Below are 24,146 nucleotides of genomic sequence, written 5' to 3'. Positions count from 1 at the left end.
CACAAAATTCTGACAGTTTGATTGATCCTGTTTGGAAATATTGTGCTCTTATACCACAAGGACAGTGTGCAGAAGAAACTCACTTTCTTCTTCTGGATTTCTATGATTGTGTCGAGAAGCAGAGAACAACCAACCTTCCACCTAAAAATTTATTCCATCCATAAAACCTGCTCTCTGCAATTCTCAGCATCTCTAATTTTTCAACATAGCATGACACTGTATTTTGGGACATTATGAATGGCTTATGTACAAAATTAGGGAACTTAAAGTAATTTTAGAATATTATTTTACCAAAACAGAGCTGTCCCTGGACAGAGATCTCTTTGACCACATTTTAGACTACATTACAATCTTGAATTCAGATAAAGGAAAGAACACACCAAAGTTATGGACATCAACCTTTTTTTATTAACAGGTACTCCCTTTATTTTAAGACAACTGCAAGGAGCCATGTAAACAGTAAAAATTACTGCATACACTCAAATTAATTAAGGCTTTTTTTCCCCATCACCATTTTTCTCCAGCTTAGTATAAGACATCTCCATCAATTTCTTGCTTTGCTCATGAATGCACACAATATCTAGGAACTTTCACAATATCTAAGAACTTTTACCATTACAAGGATCTAATTCCAGAATGGATCAAGAACTGTCATTACTAAACAGTTCACTTTTAAACCAGAATACTAAAACTGTTAAGTATCAAGAAGCTTGTACCTCAAAAATATTATGAGAAGAAATGGTCCTTACTGTAATAAACAGTGACTCATTCTTGTTTGTATTGATTCTAGAATAAGAATTCACACCAGACATTTGCTAATTAGAAGCAAATCAACACAATCATCACTACTATTACCAGAGTTACACTGCTTTTGGAGATTTTTCCCCCCCAAACACAAATGGTGTATTTTATTGGTCCCAAAGTCATACATGACAATTAGAAAAAAACATGATTGATGGATATGACACCTTTTTTGGTTGCTTGCTCTGGAGGTAGGTTGGTATGAAAACACTTTCAGCAGTCTTCATACAGGATTTCATCTATTGGAACATCATTTTCTGTCACAGGCACTGATTCACAAATCTGTTCTCTAAAAGCCAAAGCAATCGTGTAAGGCTTTCCACGGGGATGTTTCATACATCTTTCAAGATAGGTATCATAATATCCTTTCCCTCTTCCCAGTCTGTTGCCTTTTTTGTCAAACCCAAGGCCTGGCATGAAGATAAGGTCAAGACCTCCTGCAGAAAAATGAAATAAGCATTAGTGGATGCCCTGTGGATTTCCTGATGGCTTGACTACAACCACATAACTTCAGACATTTGCAAGAACGCAAGCTTTGTGTTTTGTAAAATGCTTCCCTTTCTTTGATCAGATGAAAAATACTTTGAATACTAAACCTGTAAATTTACATTTTCATCTATCAATTGCATACTAGTTCAGCTGAAAAATAATTAGATCTTGAAAAGCTGGATGGGAAAAAAACCCCTGCATTTTAACAAATTTATTTTATCACTTTAACCCCACACTTCCAAATACAAATTATGATGACTCTAAATCAGACAGAGACTGAACTCAGTGAAATTAAATGCAGGAGGAATCAGAAAATCAAATGAACTTCAACATCAGTCACAAAAATAGAAAAGGAAAAAAAGAATGAAAAGAAGACGTAACAGAGAGGGGAGACATCTTCTTGACACCACTGTAAAATGATATGAACCTTCTCTTGACCTTCCAAACCCAAAAATTCTTGAATACAATATTTTCTGAAAGTGGCAATTTGCCCTCCTGTATTGAGATAAAGATTTGGAGGCTTGTCCCTTATGATGTCAGGCTCCTTTTGTCCCAAAGGATTTTCTTTCTCAGCCTCCAGCAATTTTCTCTGTTGTTCCAGCAGCACACACAGGCATTCTGCTTGCCTGCCCTAAGTATCCCTCCTTCCAGGATTCTGGTGGGATTGCACTTGACTGGAACCCAAAATCAGTTAAAAAGCTGAAAGAAGATGCATAAGGTGCTAATGGCCTGGACTGGCTGGTGAAACTCCAGGAGAAGACCCCACCAACCAGCTCCAGACAAAAAGGCAGGAGCTCTTGCTTTGCTCATGCTCTGTCAGGGGATGTGGACTGGCACCATGCCAGGGAGACAGCTCCAACTCACACTTGGCTGCACACTGTTTCAGGAGCTGATCACATCACTGAAACTGTCTGCCACAAGGAGTGACCAGCAGCACAGAGGCTGCTGCACATCCCTGTCACTTCTGCAAGGCTGGCACGTTCAGTGTGAGAAGTCTTGCACAGACATCCTTCAAACAAATGAGCTGGACTGGCCTGGTGCTGACTCCTGAACCCAGGAACATCCCACTTACTCCTTTCACAAAGAAAGTCTTTTATTTCTTGCTGCTGTAGCAGACAGACACTTAAGGAGACAAGGGCAGGGAGTGGAAAGGCAGCACAGACTAAAAGACAGCTGACATGAGTCTGGAAAGAAAGAAAATAGAGTCTCAGTCCACTGCTTCTGCCTTCTGACAGGAACAGTGCTTAGCCTTGAGCAGCTTTTCTGTGACCAGACTCTGCTCCTTCAGCAGAGCTTGGACATGGTCAGGTATTTTTCTGCTTTTTCCATGTTCACACCTAATCCTCCCTGGCATTTGGGCTGAGCTGCTTTTAGTACATCTGAGGGATGATGCCCACCACTGAAGGGGATGTGTGGGAGCACGTATGGGAAAAGCCAGAGCAAAGCAGTTTTTCAGTTTAGAGGGAATCCCACCTGAGATCACATATCAACTCCAAACTCTGCCTGAAGAGCATGTTAACAGCTCACATAAGACCACTTCATTTGCACACACTTCCCAGGCTCCTGGAGATTTCCTTCAACTCTTCATTGTTCAGAGAAAAGTCACTGACATGAACACTCATCCATCATGATCTGATGTCTTAATTAGAACATTGATATAAAATATGCAAGGCAACACAGTGCAAAATGCTTAGAGAACATCAATCTTGCAAATCCAGAATTGTACAGTCAAGAAGCACAGTTTTTCTAAGGAGGTCAGGGGAGTACGGGGAGAGAATGAGCCAAAGGACAGACCACAGAATACTGCTGGTTGGATTAAAAAGGAGTCAGGGTGTTTTACCACACTGCAGTCAACTTCTGACTCACAGGACAATGAAATGAGTGAAACAGCAAATGGCAAACAAAGAGAAAAAGAGGCCCAGAGGCAGAATTAGGGTCTCCCTGAAAAGAGATGCTATTTTCATGGTACCACCACGTACTTGGACACACATCCATCCCCTGCAAACAAAGAGAAAAAGAGGCCCAGAGGCAGAATTAGGGTCTCCCTGAAAAGACATGCTATTTTCATGGTACCACCATGTACTTGGACATACCACATCACATCCCCCCAGTTTGCTCTTGCCAATTGTCAGACCTATGGACAAGGATCTAGAAACCAGCCCCCCTGTTAGCAAGGTCAGGAACAGTTTCTGCAGGTGAAATCCTCCCCAGGTTACTCCTACTTATCTTCTCCACAACCTGCCTCGCATCAGCCTTGTGGAGGTATCCAGGTGGCCCAGAAACCAGTAAGTACCCAGCAGTCATGATGCACAGAACCAAACACACTCTGCCTCACAGTCTGTTTCAGCCTTTTTCACTCCAGGTGCCTCTCAAGACAAAAAGCAGGAAACATTTGCAGTCTGCTGCTGGCAGGAAGAATGCACACAGGGGGAAAATCTGCAGAGCAAAAAAGGTGTCATTTCTCCTTACATTTGTGTTAGGGACACGAAGAAGACAAGTCAGGGGAAACACTAGGGAAAGAAGGAAACAGCAAAAACAGTGAAGGGAAGAAATATATTTTCTGTAGAGTTTAACTGAGAGCATCAGGCACCTCAAGTGAATTTAGAAGTATTAAAGCACTGTTTTCCTCTGGGTTCTCTGGAGAAACAGGGACTCTTTTAAGAAGCTGGCTCTCTATAATCATGGGGGTTTTATGCTGAAGAACTCAAACAAGCTTATGCAAATCTCAATATGAAAAATTATTCTGTAAATACTGTAATAGTTGCCCTTATATTTTTCTTCTGTGGAGCACAGCAATACTGACTGCCTTGCTCTGACTCACAACACGTTCTCTGATATCCATGCAGCTCACACTGCACAAGATTTAAGTAAAATGTCTTTCAAGACTTCTGGTAGAAAAAATTACACAACTAACCCTGCACGAAGCTCAAGCAGCATTAGTCCCAAATCCTGTATCAGGATCTAGAATAGATGGCAGAGAGCTGCATGGAGTAAATGTTTCCCTGACATGTAACTTGGGGAGCAACAAAACCTCTTGTGGTTCTGTGGCAGTGTGGGGGAAGAGCCGTCACAGGAAGAGAGGTGACACACAGATGAGACCAAGATTGCAGACACTTAAGATTGTTATCAGCCCTGAGGGTACATCAACAGGATGGCAGCTGAGGATAAGAACAAGCCCCTTGTGGCATGGGGTCCTCATGGTCCCCAGCTCTCCCATCCCTGCAGGACTACTGTCTGCCACTCAGCAGCCTACATCCTACAGCCCACTGTGTGAAATGGTATCCTTGTCCCTGAGAAGACAGAGCATGTACTTGAAAAGCAAACACGTGGCATGGGGTCCTCATGGTCCCCAGCTCTCCCAGCCCTGCAGGACTACTGTCTGCCACTCAGGACTGTGACTAGCTCTGTCCTCACATCCTACAGCCCACTGTGTGAAATCGCATCCTTGTCCCTGAAGGGGACAGAGCAAGTACTTGAAAACACATCAGGTGTTTCAGTGCCTCATCAAACATGTTAAGGGAAGTCTCACTCTCGGTATCTGCCCATCTCCTTGCAATGTCCACTGTGTCCCATGTGTCTGCAGACTTTAACTGGTGGCTCTTGGATCCCCAAGGGTCCTGTGACCACATGCCTGGAGCCCAGGAAAGCACACACACAGCCAAGAGAGTTTTGTTACAGGTGTGCTGTGCTTCTCCTGGGGAACAACATTTTGCTCCAGCTTCTATGTAGAGAATATCCATGGTTCTTGCACACTTCAAGCTACTGGGTACACAGGTAAAGTTAGTAATTATGATGACAGTCACCTAATACTCAGTGTATCTATGGCATAAGCTCTTGTGGCTACAGCTCCTCCAAATGTGTAGCACCATGCGTGAAATAATAACCCTGACTTATCTATCAGTGTGGGCACACAGCCATGCTGACACGGCCACACAGGCTTCATTTATACTGCTAAATGCAGCACAGCCAGAAAACAAATTGATTTACAGGATCACAGGTGGTCAATACCTTAATTGTCAGCACAGTGTCTGGCACTGCCAGCCCAGGTGACACCCATGACTGCTCCAGGGGACAAGATGTGCAGTAAAGACAGAAGGGTACAGGTCTGACTCCTCCAGACAAAACAAGAGGCCAAGTTCTGTGTAGTGTGGACAGGACTTATCTGTGCCACTTATCCCTGTGTTGTTTGGTAGTGTAGATGCAGTCACAGTTTCTGGACCTGTCCTGTGTACAAGCACGCTCTGTTTGCACTGACACGCTTACAATGATGTAGACATACCTCATGTCACAGAGAAGTGAAATGACTGGCCCAAGAAACATGTGGCAAAACTACATTCAAGAGGCAGGTGTGCAAGCTGCACATGCCCTGACACAGCCAGCAGACCAAAGCATTAGCATCCCCTCTGAGTGTTTGAAATAAGAATACACGGTTTCGTTTCCTCTAGGCAGATGCACTGAACCTCAGTTTGGCAGTGCATTTCTCATTACCTTTCATGATGGTATCAGGTTTGATTTGTTCCCCAGGGAAGAATTTTCTCCTTGCACCTCATTACCTCTCTTCTCCTTAATCTGATGTTCCTATTTGAAATGCCAGCCGATGTTTTCAGAAGTGTTCTTGACAATGGTTAATTATAGAAGGGTCCATCAAACTGCACAGGTACAGGTCATGTAAAGACTGCTGGGGACATGTTCTGCCCTCAGAAGGAGCAGCCAGCATGGCCTCTCTCCTCTCAGGTTCTAAGGGGCTCCACCAGCCCGTTGTCACCCGCTGTGAGGGGTCACTCATCTCCCCCTGCACAGCTTGCCAGTCCTAATGGAAGCTGAAACTGAAATGCTCTGTCATCCCAACTTCTCACCCCTTGCTGCCACTTGCTTTGTTGGCACAGCAAAGCACCTGGGACCCATCAAAGTGGGAGCTAGGACTCTTTTGATCCTCTCCTCAAAAGCACTGACAGGATGGGGCAGAGGCTGAGCTGCAGCAGCTCCTGTGTGCCTGTGAAGAACAGCAACGTGCTCACACGAACCATGCTCACAGCAGACGCCGTCTGAGCCTACAAGAGGTCAACAGTGATCAGCTCCGTGTCACTGCTGCTGCTCCTCACAGCAGCAGCTGTGCAGTTTGAGCTTCCCCTGGAGCACAGAAGTTTGTGCATTGTTTACCCCATCACCACAAGGATGGCTGGATCCTCACAATCTGGTACCTCAGGCAAGAATGAGTTTTCCAGTGGTTGGTTTTGTTCCACACACACCTCTCTCATGCTTTGCTCAGATATAAAGGATTTCATAAGGAGCAGGAGCAGAAGAACCAGGCCAAGAGCAGCTTTCTGTTTAAAGGAAAGGAGTGCTCATGTTGCTGTGCACACCATAAACAATGTCAGATCTGTGCAAAACCTCTGCTGAGCTCATGAGTAATTGAAAGCTGTTGATTACAGGGAATGAAAACTTACTTTGGTCCTTTTCTGACCTAGCAAAGACCACAATGGATTAAAAGGCAAACCCTGTTTCAGGAAAATCTTACTTTTCAGAACGAAGAGTGCAGTAGCCATCTGCTGCCTCTGTATCTGTTGCCCCAGCAGAGAGGAAAAAAATAACTCCATCACTTGATCCCTAATATCTAAGTATCAGTGTTGGTGACATGCAGGGTATGAGCAAATGAATTGGAGTAACTCAGGAATTTCTAATTAATGACAGAGTCATCACTACAACTTTAATTACTGTCAGCATTAGCATAGTTAGGCCTTTTGGGTAGGTGTGTGCTTCAACACATACTCTATATGGCACAGATCACCATCCTGTTCTGTATTTACACAGCACCTAACACTGTGGTCTGAGTTAATCACCAGATCTTGGGGAAAACAACTCCACAAAAGTATTTCACTTATGCTGCAGCAAAACAAATCCCTTCCCTTTTATGGTTTCTCCTAGAACATTCTGGGTGCCCCAGCACCACTCCTGAGGTTACCAACACTTACTGTTTCCCTCCAGATAAAAAGGTTTCTGCCCTTTGGAAAAAACCTGCTCTGGGTTTTGAGTGCAGCATCTCTGCTCTTACTTGTCTCTTGGTATAAGATCAAAAAAGGAAATGCCAGATCTGTTCACTACAGACCTGATCCAGACCCTGCTGAGGTGCATGGTTCCCAAAGAGCTGGGATTGCTTCCAGAGGAAACAAGCTCTTTCCCCCACAAACCCCTGGAGAAGACAGACACTGTTACATGCCCAAGGAGACAAAAACATTATCCTTTACTGCAACTCATAAACATTTGAAAAAAAGGCATTCATCCAAACCCAATGAGGTGCACATCCAGTAATTCAGAGGATTGCAGACATAAACAGCAATATTGCTTGCCTTGACCCAAGCCAGTCTGCTAAAACACAAATACAATCCCTGGAAAAGAAAGGAAACTTTTAACTGATAATTCTTATTTGCTTACATGATACATTGTCAGAAGCTCATCTCCTTGGAAACCCTAGTTCCAACATGAAGGACCACATCCTCAGTTGCTCCAAACTGACACTGCACCATTGTCTTCTCTTTGCACCCACCTTGGGAACTACATGAAAAATATCCCGTATTACTGACACGAGTTTGAGAAGAATGAATCCTTTTCTCTTGTGGTGCTGGTTGTTCATAAAAAGCTCTCATTGAGTTCTCATTTTGTAGCCTCCTTAAGATCCCAAACAGATACCTAACAGGACTAAAAGTAGTGTTTCATATTAGAGTAAAAAGCCAGCTCATTTTAAACTGCAGTCAGTAGCTTTTCCTCCAGGTGTTTCCCCTCTGAGAACACCTTTAATTGTGCACTACCATATCAGCAGGACTTACTGTCTTCTACCTATTCACAGCCACCTGTTGTCACAGAATCACAGAATTCTCTGAGGTGGAAGGGACCCACAAGGATTATTGAGCCAAACTCTTAAGTGAGCTGCCCACACAGGGATTGAATGCACAGCCTTGGCATCACAGCCACCAAGGCTCTGACCAACTGAGCTCATCTCAGGGTGTTGCTTCAGAAGGAGCCTGAGATACCCAGTACAGGAATCAAAAGTCAAAGTCATCCAGGGCCTCCTGCTATGCAGGGCCTCCTGCTATAGGACACACCATTAAGTCCTCAAAGCCTTGACTCCTCCAGGGAGAAATGCTCTTAACACCAGGGGTAATTGCTTTATTTTCATTCCTGTGTATGGGAATCGCAGGCACCAGGAAGGTTCTGACTCCTTTTGTCTTCCAAAGAACATTTTGCACACCCATACCCCACCTTTCCAGGTGCCAAGCAGACTATCTCCTCTGCAATCCCGGCACCCCCACTGCTGGCATGGCACAGACAGCTTCTGTTATTACTTCAATAAAATATTTTGCAGAAAATAGAACCATCAGCAGAATCTACAAACAAGCACTGGGCAGCTCAGCGTTTATCTGTCTACTCATCCATGTCAGTGCTTTGTGTCAGCATGAAACATTGGTCTTCACAGTTCACACTTGCCCTGCTGAACTACAGCATAATAAAATATTTATCTGTCTCCCTGAGAAGCTACATGATAGCCATCAGTCATAAAGGTTTAAAACAACTGAGTGGCAGCCACTTGCCCGTTATTAAACCTCAAAAACACATAATAAAGCTGCTTGATCAGCTCCTCTGCTACTGAGCTGTGCTCAAGTAAATACCTCTGATTTTGAATTAAACCAAAATCTTGCAGGTTTAGTGCCAATGCATCTGACAAGCTAAGTGCACTGCACAACATCAGCTGTAGTTTGTCAGCCCTGCTCAAACAAACCTATCCTGCTCCACAGACAAATTTCATGTTTCACCAGAGAAGCTACAGTACAAGGCTAAGACTTGTGTTTCTGGCTGGTTTCACAATGTGGAAATGCTGTGTGAGGCTATAACCATCACACTCATTTCCCCTGAGGTTTAACTTACAGTAAGATGGGGACTAGAGTCTCATTTTCAGAGCTCCACCTAAAAGAAAATTTGAAAAGTATTTTTCTTTTTCACTATTATTCACTGAGCCTGCGTAAGCCCTGTAAATAAAACATGATCACTCAATGCCACCCACAAAATGTCTGGTTTTGCAAATTCAGAGTAAAGGAAAAAATAGCTTAGGACTTCCCAGTCATCAGTCTGTGAAAAATGACTTAATGTGTTTCTGATATTCATATATGTGAGCACAGTCTGATTGGGAAAACATGGGCAATCAAAAATGTTTGCTTCCAAGTCTTGCACCTGGATTCTCCTGTGATTTTAAACCACCAAAATACTCTGAAACCAGATGTACCAAGGAGCAATTCCAAAGAGAGGAGAAACGGCATTAGAGCCACTTTACAGCACATCAACATATCTTGTTAAATCAGCAAATGCTGACTACAAATCTGCTCCTTTAGAGAAACTCACAAGGCATTGATGCTTGAACTGTTTATGTGGGAATACTGCTGCATCCTAAAACACAAGGATCTTTGTGTTTTTATGGGAATTTCTTTATGGTCTTATCAGCTACACTTCCATGGTGTTTGCCTGAGCATTCATTTGAATACTCCCACTGGATACACGTGCATGTCTTCACTCTTGGTCCTCTTTTGCATACTTCTGTCTGGGTAATTTTAAGTCAAAATAAGACAGAGGTGAATCATCTGGGGTTTTTTCAATACTTTATGCATCACTACCAATACTTCCAATACCCTTTGACTCACTCAGCAGATACGCTATCATAAAACATGCAGAATTACTCATGAAATATAAACAGGTGAGACAACAACTTCCAAGTCAGTGGAAAACCTGGCTCCTGCAAGGAGTGACACTTCTTGATGGGAATATCAGGCTGCTTACAGGCAGGGTTTATTGTACGTGCAGAGTCAGCTGGTTGGGAGGTGATGGCACCTTCACAGTTGCTGTCAAATGTGTTAACACCACAACAGCTGAGAAATCCTGCTTCTTCCATCACAAGATTTTATTGTATCTTTTTAAGCTTGCACAGTTTAAAAATCCGGTTCTCCCTGGAATCCTACCCCTCCCTCACTTCAATCCCCAATTTTTATGGGAAATGAGGCTGGAGCATTTGCTCTCCTGTGTGTGTGAGAGCAATGCCTGGATGAGATTTTAATTATAAGAAAGCAGCCGAAATGACACCAATGCTCCATGGTAAATGTATGGAATGCTGACACCTGCCGGCAAAAGGCTTCATGTCACTCCTGGACAGGAATCTGCCCTCATCTACATCCCAAAAACTCATTCCCATCTCACATGCACAGCAGTCAGCCCAAGCAGGGACTGAGTTCAGCGTGACACCAAACATGAAGATCCAGAGCTATCCTTACACCATGAAACAGCAGCATGAGTGCCCTGCTCCCTGAAAGCCAGTTTCCCACCATCCAGGGGAATAACTGTGTATTCTGAATCTCAGCAAAACCAGAAGGGATTAACTGTGCCAGAAAAACAAATCTTTTGTAGCTGGAAAAGTGCTGACCTGATTTAATAGCCCACTAAGCTGGCAGTACACCAATCCTAGGAAAAAGAAAGGGGAAAAAAGTCACAAATTTCTGCCAGATTCATGAGCAGAATCTGCTCAGCAGCAAGTACCAGAGATGGTACCTGGGATGAGGGGAGCACAGAGCTGGGCACAAGGAAGAGGCAGCAGGACTGTCCCCTCTGGCAGCACGGAGGGCTGAGCTGTCTCACCAAACCACATCTTCAACCCCCATTCCCCACACAGATGGGCAGCAGGGAAAAGCTTCCTCTCCTCTTCCCCAGAGTGTGTGCACAGAGATGAGCCTGGTGCTGAGTCTCCCCTTCCAAAACGTGAAAATAAAGGGAGACAAAGATGTCTGTTTGGATAATTACTGCAGCCAGAGACACTTGCACATTGGCATTTCCCCTGCATGAGTTGTACAGACTCCTGCCACACTCCAGAAATGAATTTCACCTCTTATCTACCTTTCAAAGACTCCTGTCTCTAGGAAACTGTATTAAAAAAAAATGACAATGCTACTGTTCACACTCACTGAAGCAAAATTAGCCCTTTGAAACAAAACCCTTGAGAGTTACTTGCAGTGACTTCAAGGCCCTTGCCCACGTTGCCTTCACGTCTCTTCAAACTTTAATTGATTACAGCAGAAGTAATCTTTTCAGTTGTTTTGATGAGTTTTCTGCAAGAAGGCAAATGTGGATGTGACACTTAAGATGATTACAAGGAAAAACAGTCTTTTAAAGCCTTAATGAACTTTATGGAAGCAAAAAGCTGCAGTGTTCCAGAGCTCTCAGCCTTTCAGGTTCACTGCAGGACACCCTGGCATGGGTGGTATTAAATTAAACCACACGGTGCTTGTGGTTTAGTCTGCACAAGGGAGATTCAGGACATAAGGACACCAAAGCAACACCATATAAACACATCAACTTTTGCATTTCAAAGCATTTTTTTAAAAACCTGGGAAAAAAAAGGTCTCTGTATTGTGTCATACCTGTTTCTGAACAGAAGCTCTGGGAGAAAGTGTAAAAGTGGTAGAAGTGTCTGCCTTCACTTAGCAAATTAAGTGTTGATTATTGAGCTCTTTCAGAGAGTTCTGGAAGCTGGTGCAGACCTCACGGGAAGGGCTGGGACCAGCTCCAGGGGAGAGCAACCCCAGTGCCAGGATGGAGTCACATGCCTTTCAGCTGAAGGGTGGGATGCAGAAAAACCCTGAGGAAAATTTGCTACCACTTGAGATGTTTTATCTCCAAATAAGCATTTTCTTAGCTCTACCTGCTAAGGAACAAGCTAGATGGAATAATATAAAATAATTTTATAGATCTTTCTTAGTGGAACAGGCCCTTTTGTAATGATGTGTCATTATGGAATACCAGTGTGGAAACCACTGACAGACCTGCCCAGTGAGCTGATCTGAAAAGCAGTGTTATGGTTTATACAGAAAGAATTAACATCTCCTGTGCCAGCACATGCATTTCACAGTATTTCTTTACCTGGGCACAAAATTTTCTCCCAGGCATCTTTTTTTTTTTTTTCAGAATAACATGAGAGAAATGGTAAATGTTGAAAGAGCAATGGCTGGAACTCCTACAGAAAAGCTTCACTACAAGAAAAATAAAACAGTCAAAGTTTGATAGAAAAGAATACAATAGTATTCACAGTACGGGTGTAACTAAACAATGAATAATAAAAAGAATGTAACTCAAACATCCTTATTTACTTCTCATCATAGAAAAATAAGTATCCCTTGAACTGAAAGCAGCAAATTTAAAATGAATACAAGGAACATAATATTTCACATGCCACAGGAGCATAATATAATATTAACATAATAAGGAACATAATATTTCACATTACAACTAACTAACCAGTACAACTCACAGCTGTTGGAAAGCAGCAGAGCCAAGGGCTTAATACAAATAAAATTAGATGCTTAGAGGAAAGCTCCAAATGCCTGCTGGAAAGAGAAACCAGATCTTGTTTGTAAGGCAATAATCTGGGGACTGCAGCTGCAGAGGTGGAAGATCCTTCAGTTATTACTACACAGCTCCAAGTTGTGAGATTTCCTGACTCTTGTAAAACATGTGATGCTATACTGCATGTCCAGATCCTGCACTGTGAGGGGAAGGATCCTCTCTCCACAGCAAGATTCATGACCGGAATGTTAATGCCTCATTTGCACTGAATTTTGTTCTTCTTTTGCATATCAAAAATACTATGGATCATTGTCTCCAAACAGAAGTTCATTCCAAACTTTAAATCATTTCATTAAAAAATAAATTACATTAGCAGCTAAGCCTCAATTTTCAATTTTGTATTGTGCCATGCTCTCAGGTTTTCTTTTTATGACCAGTGTAAAAAGATTTTAAATTATAATCTATCCCTTGACATATTTTGTACTGCAAGTTTTAATCAAGTCTCCCAGAGGAAAAGAAAATCTAACAGTACCTTCAATCACTTTACAATCTTGTTTGGGGTATTTTTTTTTCCTAAGCAGAAACATTTAACATCTCTGCTTTTCACATACCCATATTTCATTTATTCTTGATACATTTCTATCTGTACATAGCTCATTTAAATATTCCCAGCTACCTCTGAGCATTGTTTACTACATATCTTTTTCAGAATGATTAGCATCATTTTGTATGATCCCATTATGCCTTCATGGACAGCTGAAGTAGGATAATAGACCTTCCCTATGCTTCAAGCCACAGCATTTTCTACTCACAAGTGGTTTTTATTTCTAAACTCTAATGTGTCTCATCTTTCAAAATCCTCTCACTTCTGGTGCATGTTTTGGGGGGGGTGGGGTGGGGGAGGAACCCATTATCCTTTTTTAAAATCCCATTTTATTTTGCAGTTCTAAGTCAAACCTATTCCTCTTAAGACTGTGCTGCCATCAATTCAGTCACACTTCTCAAGAACTGTGCTAAAATTTGGAATAACTAAGAATACTGATGGCATCACAAGGCCATCAGTCCTGGCAGCAAATGCAGAATCTTTGAATGCATGAATAAATAGCAGGAATTTAAAGACAGGTGAAAAAGAGTTTCTGCAGACAGAAATGCTTCTGCAGGGCAAATCCCGATGGCAAAGTTTCAAACAGGGTTAATGGTCACTCAGGAATAATTTCAAACTACTCTAGGTTTGGAACTGTAGCCTAGAGGTAGCCAGCAGTTCCCTTGCAAGAGAATCATGTTCCCTGGCATAAACCCTTATAAACTAAATGCCACCACACAGGTAAGCTGTCCCTGTCTGCTACCAGCAGGTTGTTGTAATTTATGCTACAGCAAGTCTCACAGTGTTCTGGAAGTTAAAAGGGCAGAAAGATAAAACTACCTTAACCTTAAAAGCCAACATTCAAAAGGTTATATGAAAACAAAGCTGAAAGAAGCTGCTGCTAGACATATGTTATTATTTCCTTATTTTACTTCAAATTCACATCTTTTCTTTTTATTAACAATAAATGTTTTACTGTCATTGAAAGCATTGATTATCTGGTTAATATTGCACTTATTATCTTGAAGTTACAACACAAATGCTGTGACCAGTAGGCCACTGAAGTTTTCAGTGTTGAAAATGACAGAAGTCTCCAAACTAAATTACAAAATACAATTCAATTTCTTAATACATTCATTTCTTAAAGCAAAAATGCATTACGCTGTAGTTGAGTTTGCAGCAGATTATTCAGCATTCCCAATTACATATAAGATGCTATATTGTCAAATGCTGACATTTTTCAGCTTGGGTACTTATGCCAAACCGAGATGGGGGCAGGGGGGTTATGTTTGTTTTACTACTGCAAAATGGTTCACTGATTTCCAAGATCAAAGCTAGTTAAAAAAAAAAAAGAAAAAGGAGAGAAGCTCTATTGCTCCATGCCTTGTAGTAGGAACTTGAAATCTTGTTGGTAGCACCCTCACTGGTGGTGATGTGGCTTTAGCACTGTTCAAACCCATTTGAGCCAGGCTTATGCAATGCTGCAAATATGTGAAAAGCTGCCATTGGCACAGGCTTGGGAGAGACGTGTCAGGGTGAGTTCTGGGGTTCCCTGAAGATGCCCCCCTCCATGTATCTGGCCACAAAGTAAACTGGATCCACTCATCTGGGTTCAAAAAATCCCAACAAATAGAGGAGAGGGGAAAGGAGGGAAATAATCTTCACCCAGAGCAGCAGGTTGATCCAACTCACCAAAGAGAGGCAGGAATAGGCTAAAAACACGAGGAAAAACTCCTTAGGCTGTATTGGTGCACAGATGGAGCACGTGGAGCTGCAGGCCCAGCTCCTCCTGCCAGGCCCATCTCAGCAGTGAGGACTCCAAAGGACTTTCATTTCACTGGCTGTTGCTATTCCTGCTGTCTGGGGCAAGACTGGGAACCGAAACATGGAAGGAAATGATGACTGAAGTTTCACTGAAACTTTTCTTGGCATGGCATTCATTTTCACAATCCCTCACCATCAGCTTCCTTCAATTGCATCAGTCCAAACCTGTGTGGTGGTTCTGTCTGAGAAGAAACTTCTGCTGCTGCTGGGTTACTCCTAACCAAGACTGGTTTCCCAGTAGAGGTCCCAGCATGGCTGCAGGGCCATCTCTGCTGGCACAGGAGAGGATTGGTGGGGACCAAGAGGAGGAGAAAGGGCAGCAGCTTATTTAATCAGGCACTGCCCATAAGAAAGTATGTATTTTGTACTATTTAGTGGGGAAAGTACTATAAAACAAGTTTTTCTAAGCCAAGGCAAAAGAGAAAGAAGCCAGCACAGTGGGAAGGAAATGAGTAAATGGGGACAGAGAATCTTATATGTCTGGAAGCAGACAAGTGAGAGAAGACAAAACACATGATCTCCTCTCAAAACACATGATCTCCTCCCTTTTGGCAGGGACAAGCTATTTATGCTGGCCCAGCTGCCCCTGAAATGACAGGCTGGGACTGAGAGCAGGAGGAAGTGGGAAATACAGTGAGAAAGGCCAGAGAAGGACACTTGAGGAGGGAGTTTCAGAGAAGCTGGGCAAAGAGCAGAAGGATGGAAAATGACATTAGGGTGGTAGAGAAATTAAAGCTTGAAAAAGGAGGTCTAGTCCAAGGCTGAGACAAATCTGGGAAATTATTGTTTTGGAGGGAACAGAGAAGAAAACTTAATGTTGGAAAAACAAGCAAAAGAGTCTGTATTCACTGGGGGCAGCTCCTCTGTACAACTCCTCTGCTGCTGCTTCTCCATCAGCAGGTACCACTTAATATCTTTAAGTCACTGAACGGTGCAGTGGTGAAGAGCCCACACAGAAATGCAGATCTCCATCCTGAGGTTTGAATAATGCACCGTAAAGAGGCCTGCAGCTCTAACCTGGGCAGGGAGAAAGCAAACCACTGAGCAGATACTCCTTAGAACAGTCATTAACAGCAAGCAGAGTTCATCTTCTGCCTCTTTGAAAGAGCCCAGACCATTTCACCTGGGTTCATCTCTGAGGGAGTTCACACCTGAGGGACAAGGACCATGTAATAATGTACTGTGACACCAGGGCAGAATTGACAGAGATTAAGAGGCTGAATTAAGTCTGTACACATAATCCCATTTCCTGCATTTCTTAGAAAAGCATGTCCCAATACATTAGAGTAAGCAGATTCCGAACCATCATTTCTAATAACACTTCATTTTTTGGCCAAGAAAACTATTTAGGCCAAACCCCCTTCTCTCCACCATGCAGGTGAATGTTAGAAAAGCTGTTTGTGATTTATTGAACACCTTCAGCTACCAGTCAGTAAAGTTATGAACACTTAAGCATATTTGCTCAGGTCCAAGCCTTCCAGCTGAGATCCCTGGCCATGTGCCTCCCTTCAAAGAAGCCTCCAAGAATTTCACCATAAGTGAAATTTCAACCTAGTCTTTTTTTATTTTTTTCCTCTTTTTTTTTCTCTTGTGTCACAGTAAGAATAATCTCTTTTTCAGAGGAATAACTTAGCTTTTCCCTCATAGTTCTCAGAGCGGGTCTAGGTAAGGATAAATGACATTAAAAATGAGGAAACCCATGTCCAGCTCAGTGAATCACAACACCTCCCTAAACCACACTGAAAATGAAGCTGCTGGCAAAACGTTCTTTAAACTTCTGTAGGAGTACTGATAAAAAGCAAACACGGAGTACAGTTTTATCTGATTTACTCCTTCCAAAGTTGTGCAAGGTTTCTACACTTCTGTAAACAAATACTGCAACCTGCCTGGACTTTCATCAGCAGCATTACCTTGGGCAAAACCCAGTACCAGTGCACATTTATACCTCTGATGGACAAGGATAAAAATGGGAATTGGTACCTATTAGGAAAATGTACCACTGGTTTGCCCCAGAAGTTGTCTAAATCTTTTCAACAGATACAGCTGGAAAAGAACCAAGTCATGCACCTACACACACCCCTACTCCAAAATATCTGAACTTCTTTCACCTTTGTTCTTTCTGTTATTGTGTCCATGTAGCCTAACAAAAGCAACTTTTCACATGGCAATGAGTCACCCACACATGGTAGAGAAGATGAGACTTTCTCCTACCACAAAAGCAATGATCTTTGTTTATGCCAACATGGTGTGATGTGAGTACTGCCAGGATGAAAAGAGGTAAACCCTGGTCCAGCAGAAAAAAGGATCATCTCCAAAAGGAGGGCTTGTGTTTATTCAACACTGCCCATGAGTGCTACCAAAGACAAGGAAACCCTGTGCAAAAATTATACCTAGTCTTATATTTGAGCTATTCTTAACAGTAACTATGCCTGATGTTTTAAGGACAGTGTGAATTTAAGCTTTTTGTCATGCAAAATGAATACACTCAGAAATGACATGGCTTATTTATGTACCTGCAGGCTATTTCTTGGAAATTACATAGTAATTTATGCCAGCCATGGGAACATTGCTAATGTAACACCATGTTATCTCCTTATAACAATGTAAATGCCTCAGATCACCAAAGTATTTGATAACATCTCTGAGATAAACGTGCCATCCATGTGTCATTCCAACAATGGAGGATGGATGTTGCAGCAAGGCAATTTGCATTCTTGCAAATGTACCAAAGTTCAAAAAATATAATAGGTGACAAAAAAATAGCAAAAGGAATAGAAAGACATATTGGGATGAAGCGTGTGTTTCTGTGGGGACAAATTAGTAGTGTGTGTCTGATGCTGCAGCAGTGGAAGAAAACTAAACTAATTCTTTAATTTACAAAAACTGTTCCAGGATAAAGGACCAAGGTTTTACCAAATCCAAATAGCATTATTCCAAAATTACTGTACAAACAGTTCAAACTAATATTGAGTTTCAGGCAGAACAAGTCTGACATGGACATACATTGTACCAAAGTTCAAAAAATATAATAGGTGACAAAAAAATAGCAAAAGGAATAGAAAGACATATTGGGATGAAGCGTGTGTTTCTGTGGGGACAAATTAGTAGTGTGTGTCTGATGCTGCAACAGTGGAAGAAAACTAAACTAATTCTTTAATTTACAAAAACTGTTCCAGGATAAAGGACCAAGGTTTTACCAAATCCAAATAGCATTATTCCAAAATTACTGTACAAACAGTTCAAACTAATATTGAGTTTCAGGCAGAACAAGTCTGACATGGACATGCATCAGTTCTTACAGCTGGTCTCTTGGCACCTCTGTGTAGAGCACAGGAGCTTTTCTGGCATTGCTCTCTGCCCACAGCCTGGTGCAGAGCAGGAAGCAGCAGCTCCAGGACCAGCCAGGTACCAAAGTGTGGTCCTGCCCTCCCCACCCTTCACTGTCTGGCACCCAGGCACATCTCAATGCCCAGGAAGCAGCAGCTCCAGGACCAGCCAGGTACCAAAGTGTGGTCCTGCCCTCCCCATCTTCACTGTCTGGCACCCAGGTACATCTCAATGCACTCTACACCTGGAAGTCCTTGCTCCCATCATAGCTCAAATTGTGTGTTTGCTCTGTGATGTCTAAAACAGACTTGTTAAATTCAATTAACAGCAGCTCACCAGTAGTACAAAAGCTTGTCTGGAGTGCCTGAACTAAGCTCAGTCAACAGAACCCTGGAAATTTTTTATTACCTTCAAAAGTCCCTAAATCCCACCAATATACATATTTTTTTGACAAACATTAGAAAAACATCAAACAGTACTAAATAATAAATGTAAAGGAGATGATTGTATGAGGCAGTGAAATCCCTTGCTAGCTAAAATGTAGACACAGAAAGGATTCTGAATTAGGAAAGAGGTAATGACCAAAAATAAAAGAGAAACAAACATGGTGAAGCATTCTGGAAAAGTACATTGGCATCCCAAAGCAAATACAAGCTCAAGTTCAATCAAACAGAGTCATAGAAATGTTATGTTCCTTTATCAAGCACTTTAAAAAGCTGGCAAGTGTGTGAGGTGTGGAAGTTGTCTGCATGATGAATTTCAACCTGGAGAAAATCTTCCCAGGCTGAGGCTTAAAGCATGAGTTCAACATGACTTTTCCATTAAAAAGATTAAACTTTTCTGCAGATGTTTTGAGAAGACATTAAAGTGTTTACAAAAAGAATGCAAATAATGAATGCAAATACACAAAAAGTAAGCTTGTTTACAAATAGGAGTTGGGGAATTTTAGGTTAAGAGAGAGGTTATTTGGGTATCAAAACACACACAAGTTTGATCTTAATTAACTTGTACCTTCTCAACCCTATGAAGAATCCATTGTCTGAGACAGCATTATAAGGTCAAAATAAAAATGTGAGAGAATGATGCTAGAAAAGACTACAGGCCAAGAAAGTCCTTTATTTTCAGTCTAAGGTCTCAGTCCAGAGAGCTGTTCTACAAGGGCAGGCTCCATATCAGCACTGTGATTCATCCAGGCAACACAATTTGCAGGATCAAAGATTTCAGAAAATTCTGAGTCTATGGGCATCACCTGAGAAGCTCCCAACCTTTCAGGCAGCACAGACCAAAGTTCTCAGGGCACATCCTAAACCTGTGAATCCCCATGACTTTCAGTGGCAGCTTAAGCTACCCCCAGCAAGCTCCTCTTTCCTCTACAAGCCTCTGCATGATGCTGAGATTGTGCTGAGGATGTTCATGGATCAGACCAAGAAGATGACTTATCTGGAGGGCTGAGGTATTTTTCAGCTGGATCAGTGCAGTTGTGTTCCTGCTCTGCTGGCATGTCATTGAGGTGGCGCAGGGTAGAGAAAAACAGGCAAGAGAAAAGAGCATCTCTCTACAATGTATGAAAACAAGGTGCAACATTTCATTTCATTCCTGCTGTCAAAATATTTCCTACCAGCCTCCAGGCTACTCCTGCTCAACAATCCCATGATGCAGCAGGAAAATACTCACCACCAGCAAGAGCTTCCTCTCTTGCAGAGTCATCATCACTGGGCTGAAGAATATTCCAGGATGTCAAAGCAAGTGACGAAATGTCTTCAGCAGATGATAACTTCAGCATGTCCATGTGATTGCTCTGAGGTTTGTAACGGGGGATGAAACACTCCTTGCCTTGCTTAAAAATGTCCTTAATGATTTCTTCTGTCTGGACTTCATCTGGCATGCTCAGGAAGATTGCAATTCTTTTGGATTCTTGGTACTTGGGATGGTCAATCACCTACATGGGAAATTGACACAACTGGTTTATGAAAAGCTTTTGGAAAGATCAACTTACTTTCATTTAACACAAAACTGGAGCAAAATATTTATTGAAAAGGGTAGAGATACCAACTTTGATGGATCATAAACAGAATAAACTGACTTCTACCATCAGCAAAATCAAAATAGGCAAATTTTTGCATCTAGTGAACTAAACACTACAACACAAATTTGGGCCAGCAAAAAACAATTTTGCAGACAATCTTCCAATCCCCTAAAGATCTGCACCATACAGTGCAGACATCCTCAGATGCCCAGCATCACTGCAGAAAGATACAGCAGGCCAGAACTGCCAGCTTATGCAAGCCAAGAGGGTTTAGCATTCCTTTTCTTCCATCCATTTTACAGGCTGCATTGCTCATCTGGGCCTAGGCAGAGCGGGAAGTGCCTCAGAGATAATAACTCAAAGGAAAATCAGCACCACAGCAGATGACTGTGGAGCACAAAGTCTTCCAAGAACAGGCCCCTCTTTCTTTTGTTAACCTGAATGTCTTCCCTGCAGCAGGATGGGATATATGCCTTCAAACATCACCTGCTTCTAACAGGTGATCTTATTACTGCACATTTTTCAGAGCTCAAAGGAAAGATGGCCTTGCCATTTTTTGCTTTTCATGAGACTCTGTGCTGGGCTTATAAAAGGTTGAATATAGGAGGGAAAATAAAAAATGCTTATATGGTGAAAAAGTGTTAGCAGACTCATACCTCACTTGTCTCTGCCCATTCCAGATTGAATTCCACATTAAAATTTGAAAGGAGGCTTTTAAAAGCTTGTCTTCTCATTCTCTAGCACCTTATATATTTTGTCACTTACATCTGGACAAAACAAATATAAATGTGTCCCTACTCACTTAATGTGATTTACTCTTATTCTACACACTTAGACAAAAATCTGTTAATGATATCAGACAATTGAGAAACTCTCTAGTGTCTACAGAACAGAGATCCCCAGATGCCCTGCTCAGTGTTTGTATAACTGCAGGGTAACTCACTCTTATCAGCTTTAGCCTTTGCCCTGGTCTTGCTTTGAGACACAAATGCCCACATCTGAGTCAAGATATGGTTCCCACTACATTTTTTATTTTCTTTCCATCACAGCAGTTAAAAACCCAAGTGAAATATTCAGAAGACAGACGTAATTTTGCAAGGGGAAAAAAAATAAACACTCCAGACTAAATGAGGGTGTATGTGTTGCTTGGCCACAGAAACATTTTAACAATTCCAAACCATATTTTATTTCCTTTTCTATCTGCCTAATCCTACACATGGATTTTTCCACAGGATTAAGCTCTCAAAAGACCAGAATTCCATGGTAGCATTTGCTGCAAAAAGCAGACTATTTAGTCCAGTAGACTCTTTTATCCAGAAAACAGCTCATGTTGAGGGCCTCCAGAGCCAAAACCTCTCATGGGTTTGGTGAAGAGAGAAACTGAGACACGTTCAGACATGGGCTGTGTGCTGTGGGCACCACACGGGTCCCATCCACCCTGATCTATCCAGTAACACATTAATGAGACTGTATAGGAACAAAAATGAGGTTGAAGATGCAAACCCACATGTGAGCAGGAAGACACAATTTCAGATATTCTCAGAATTGTGTAGATGCTCATGCTATGACTCGGAGCAGTTTCTGAGAAGACTGAAAAAATTTCCACGCTTCACAAATATTATCTGTCTTTTGTTCACCAGCTGATGGAAATTTTTTCAGAATCAGAGCATGCAAATAGCATGACTTTAATCATGAACATAAGCATTAAAAAAGAGTAATCACCCAGAAGCTAATTAAATACTGGTGGCTAGGTCAGCCTGTGAATCTATTTCATTTTGAATTTAAAGATTATTTTGAAATGAGATTTTTCCACTAAAAATATTACTCAGGTGTTGTAAAATAACCTGCTCACTTTAATTAGCTACAAGCACTGATGTATGTTACAAAGCTACGTTTTTTACCTTATATAATTCCAAACATTTTCTCAGGCTGTTCCAAAATTTCTCCATGCCTGCTGTATTAGCCACCCCCCATGAGGAAGCCAACTCTACTTTCTGCCACTTCCACAGAGCCACTCTGTCTCAAGCAAGCACAAGATTTTCAATTTGTGTCAGATTAAGAAAAGGGCAAGATAATATCAATTTATGTCATATTTCCTGATGCCTTATTTTAAGCAAAACAAAGGCTGTATCTTTTAGAGGAGAAATGAGTGCTGTGCTGCTGTGTTTGTCAGCAATAGTTAGACAAAGGCTGAGGGCTCCTAAAAATTCAGTACTACATGGGCTAGGTGCTTAAAAGTTGGCTGAGGACTCTGAATTTTTGAAGGGGATGCATACCAGTATTTGCTAAAATTCAAGATATTCAAGTCTAGGATGTATGATTACTATAATGCATTATCATGAGAGCAGGACACTACATACAGATATGTTTTTAAAATGCATCCCAAGTTAAAAAAAGGGTTATGTAAATTCCAGTTAAAACTTCCTACAACTTAAAGTTTCTGTGCTGCCACATCCCACTCATGAAGTGGCTACACATTAGTAGTAAATGAAGTCTATAAAGTGATTTGAGAGCCTCTGGCACGAAAATAACCATATAAATGTAGATCATCTAGAAGTACCCGCTGGTGCTGCAAAAAAAATGAGGACTGTGTTCTATTACATGCAGTGACTGCAAAATAAAATTTTATTATGTTTATTAAAATGATAAAATACATCCATATAAAAACTGTGTAATCCAAACACAAACAGGACATTTCAAAAGTACATACCCATATCACTCTGTGCTAGGATACCAGTTAGGCAAACCCTGCTTGATATCTTTTAGAGTGTGGAAATTATATCAGAAATAAAATTGTGTGGAAGAAACACCGCTGGAAGATACAGAAGGGAGAAGACAGAACATAAAACAAGAGGCCAAATCAGGCAGTGGCTGGGTTTTGTATGTATGGCCAGAGCCAGGCTGGTGTGAAATGTCTCAGATAAACACCTGCCACCACCCCTGAGGAGCCCTGCTTCGGTGTGTGGCAGTCTGCCCCAATTGTCCCCAAAATCCAAGGGTGAAGTGAGACCAGCACCCTACAGGTGAAATGTCTCAGATAAACACCTGCCACCACCCCTGAGGAGCCCTGCTTGGGGTGTGAGGCAGTCTGCCCCCATTGTCCCCAAAATCCATGGGTGAAGTGAGACCTGCACCCTATGGAAGAAGTGTCCCCAGCACCAGGGCGAGATGTGACCACTGCTCCAGGCTGATGTCCCCAGCTCGCAGGGGCAAAGGATGACCACCCACGGGTGAAGTGTCCCCAGCACCAGGGTGGTGTGTGACCGCCACTCCGGGATGAAGTGTCCCCAGCACCAGGGTGATGTGTCACCACCCACGGGTGAAGTGTCCCCAGAACCAGGGTGGTGTGTGACCGCCACTCCGGGATGAAGTGTCCCCAGCACCAGGGTGATGTGTGACCACCGCTCCGGGATGAGGCGTCCCCAGCACCCCCGCTTTAGCCGGTGCCACCAGCAGTTCCTGTCTCCCCGGCGCTGCCGAGGAAGACACGAGGCCCGGCTCCGAGGCGGAGCTCACCCCCGCTCGGCGGAAGGGCCCCTGAGTCACGGTTTCGATCACCGGCGGGGCCTGGAAAGTCCCGGCCGCGCTTCCCGGCGAGCCCTTCCCTGGCCGTGCCCGGCTGTCCGCACCCACCTTGCGCCCGAGCAGGCGGGACTGGCGCTGCTTCTCGGCCGCGCCGAGCGCCCGCAGGCGCTGCCGCAGCTCCGCCCGCAGCTGCCGCTT

The 24,146-nt window shown here is 42.6% G+C and overlaps 1 protein-coding gene across 1 annotated transcript in view; it reads right to left on the bottom strand.

Annotated features, from left to right (window-relative positions):
• Positions 1–597: 597 nt before the first annotated feature.
• Positions 598–24,146, bottom strand: part of MTHFS (methenyltetrahydrofolate synthetase) — a 23,978-nt gene continuing 429 nt past the window's right edge. Inside the window, exons 2-4 of the mRNA XM_039723016.1 lie at positions 24,057–24,143; positions 20,072–20,336; positions 598–1,238 (exon numbers count right to left, since the gene is read on the bottom strand). Of these exons, the coding sequence (XP_039578950.1) occupies positions 1,015–1,238; positions 20,072–20,336; positions 24,057–24,143 (576 nt within the window). The 3' untranslated portion in view covers positions 598–1,014. The remainder of the gene's footprint in view (positions 1,239–20,071; positions 20,337–24,056; positions 24,144–24,146) is intronic.

This window comes from Passer montanus, unplaced genomic scaffold (genome assembly GCF_014805655.1).
Source record: "Passer montanus isolate IOZ18808 unplaced genomic scaffold, ASM1480565v1 scaffold5, whole genome shotgun sequence".
NCBI classification, from domain to species: domain Eukaryota; kingdom Metazoa; phylum Chordata; class Aves; order Passeriformes; family Passeridae; genus Passer; species Passer montanus.
Note: the sequence above shows the minus strand (reverse complement) of the source record. Positions and strands in the feature narration are given on the sequence as shown.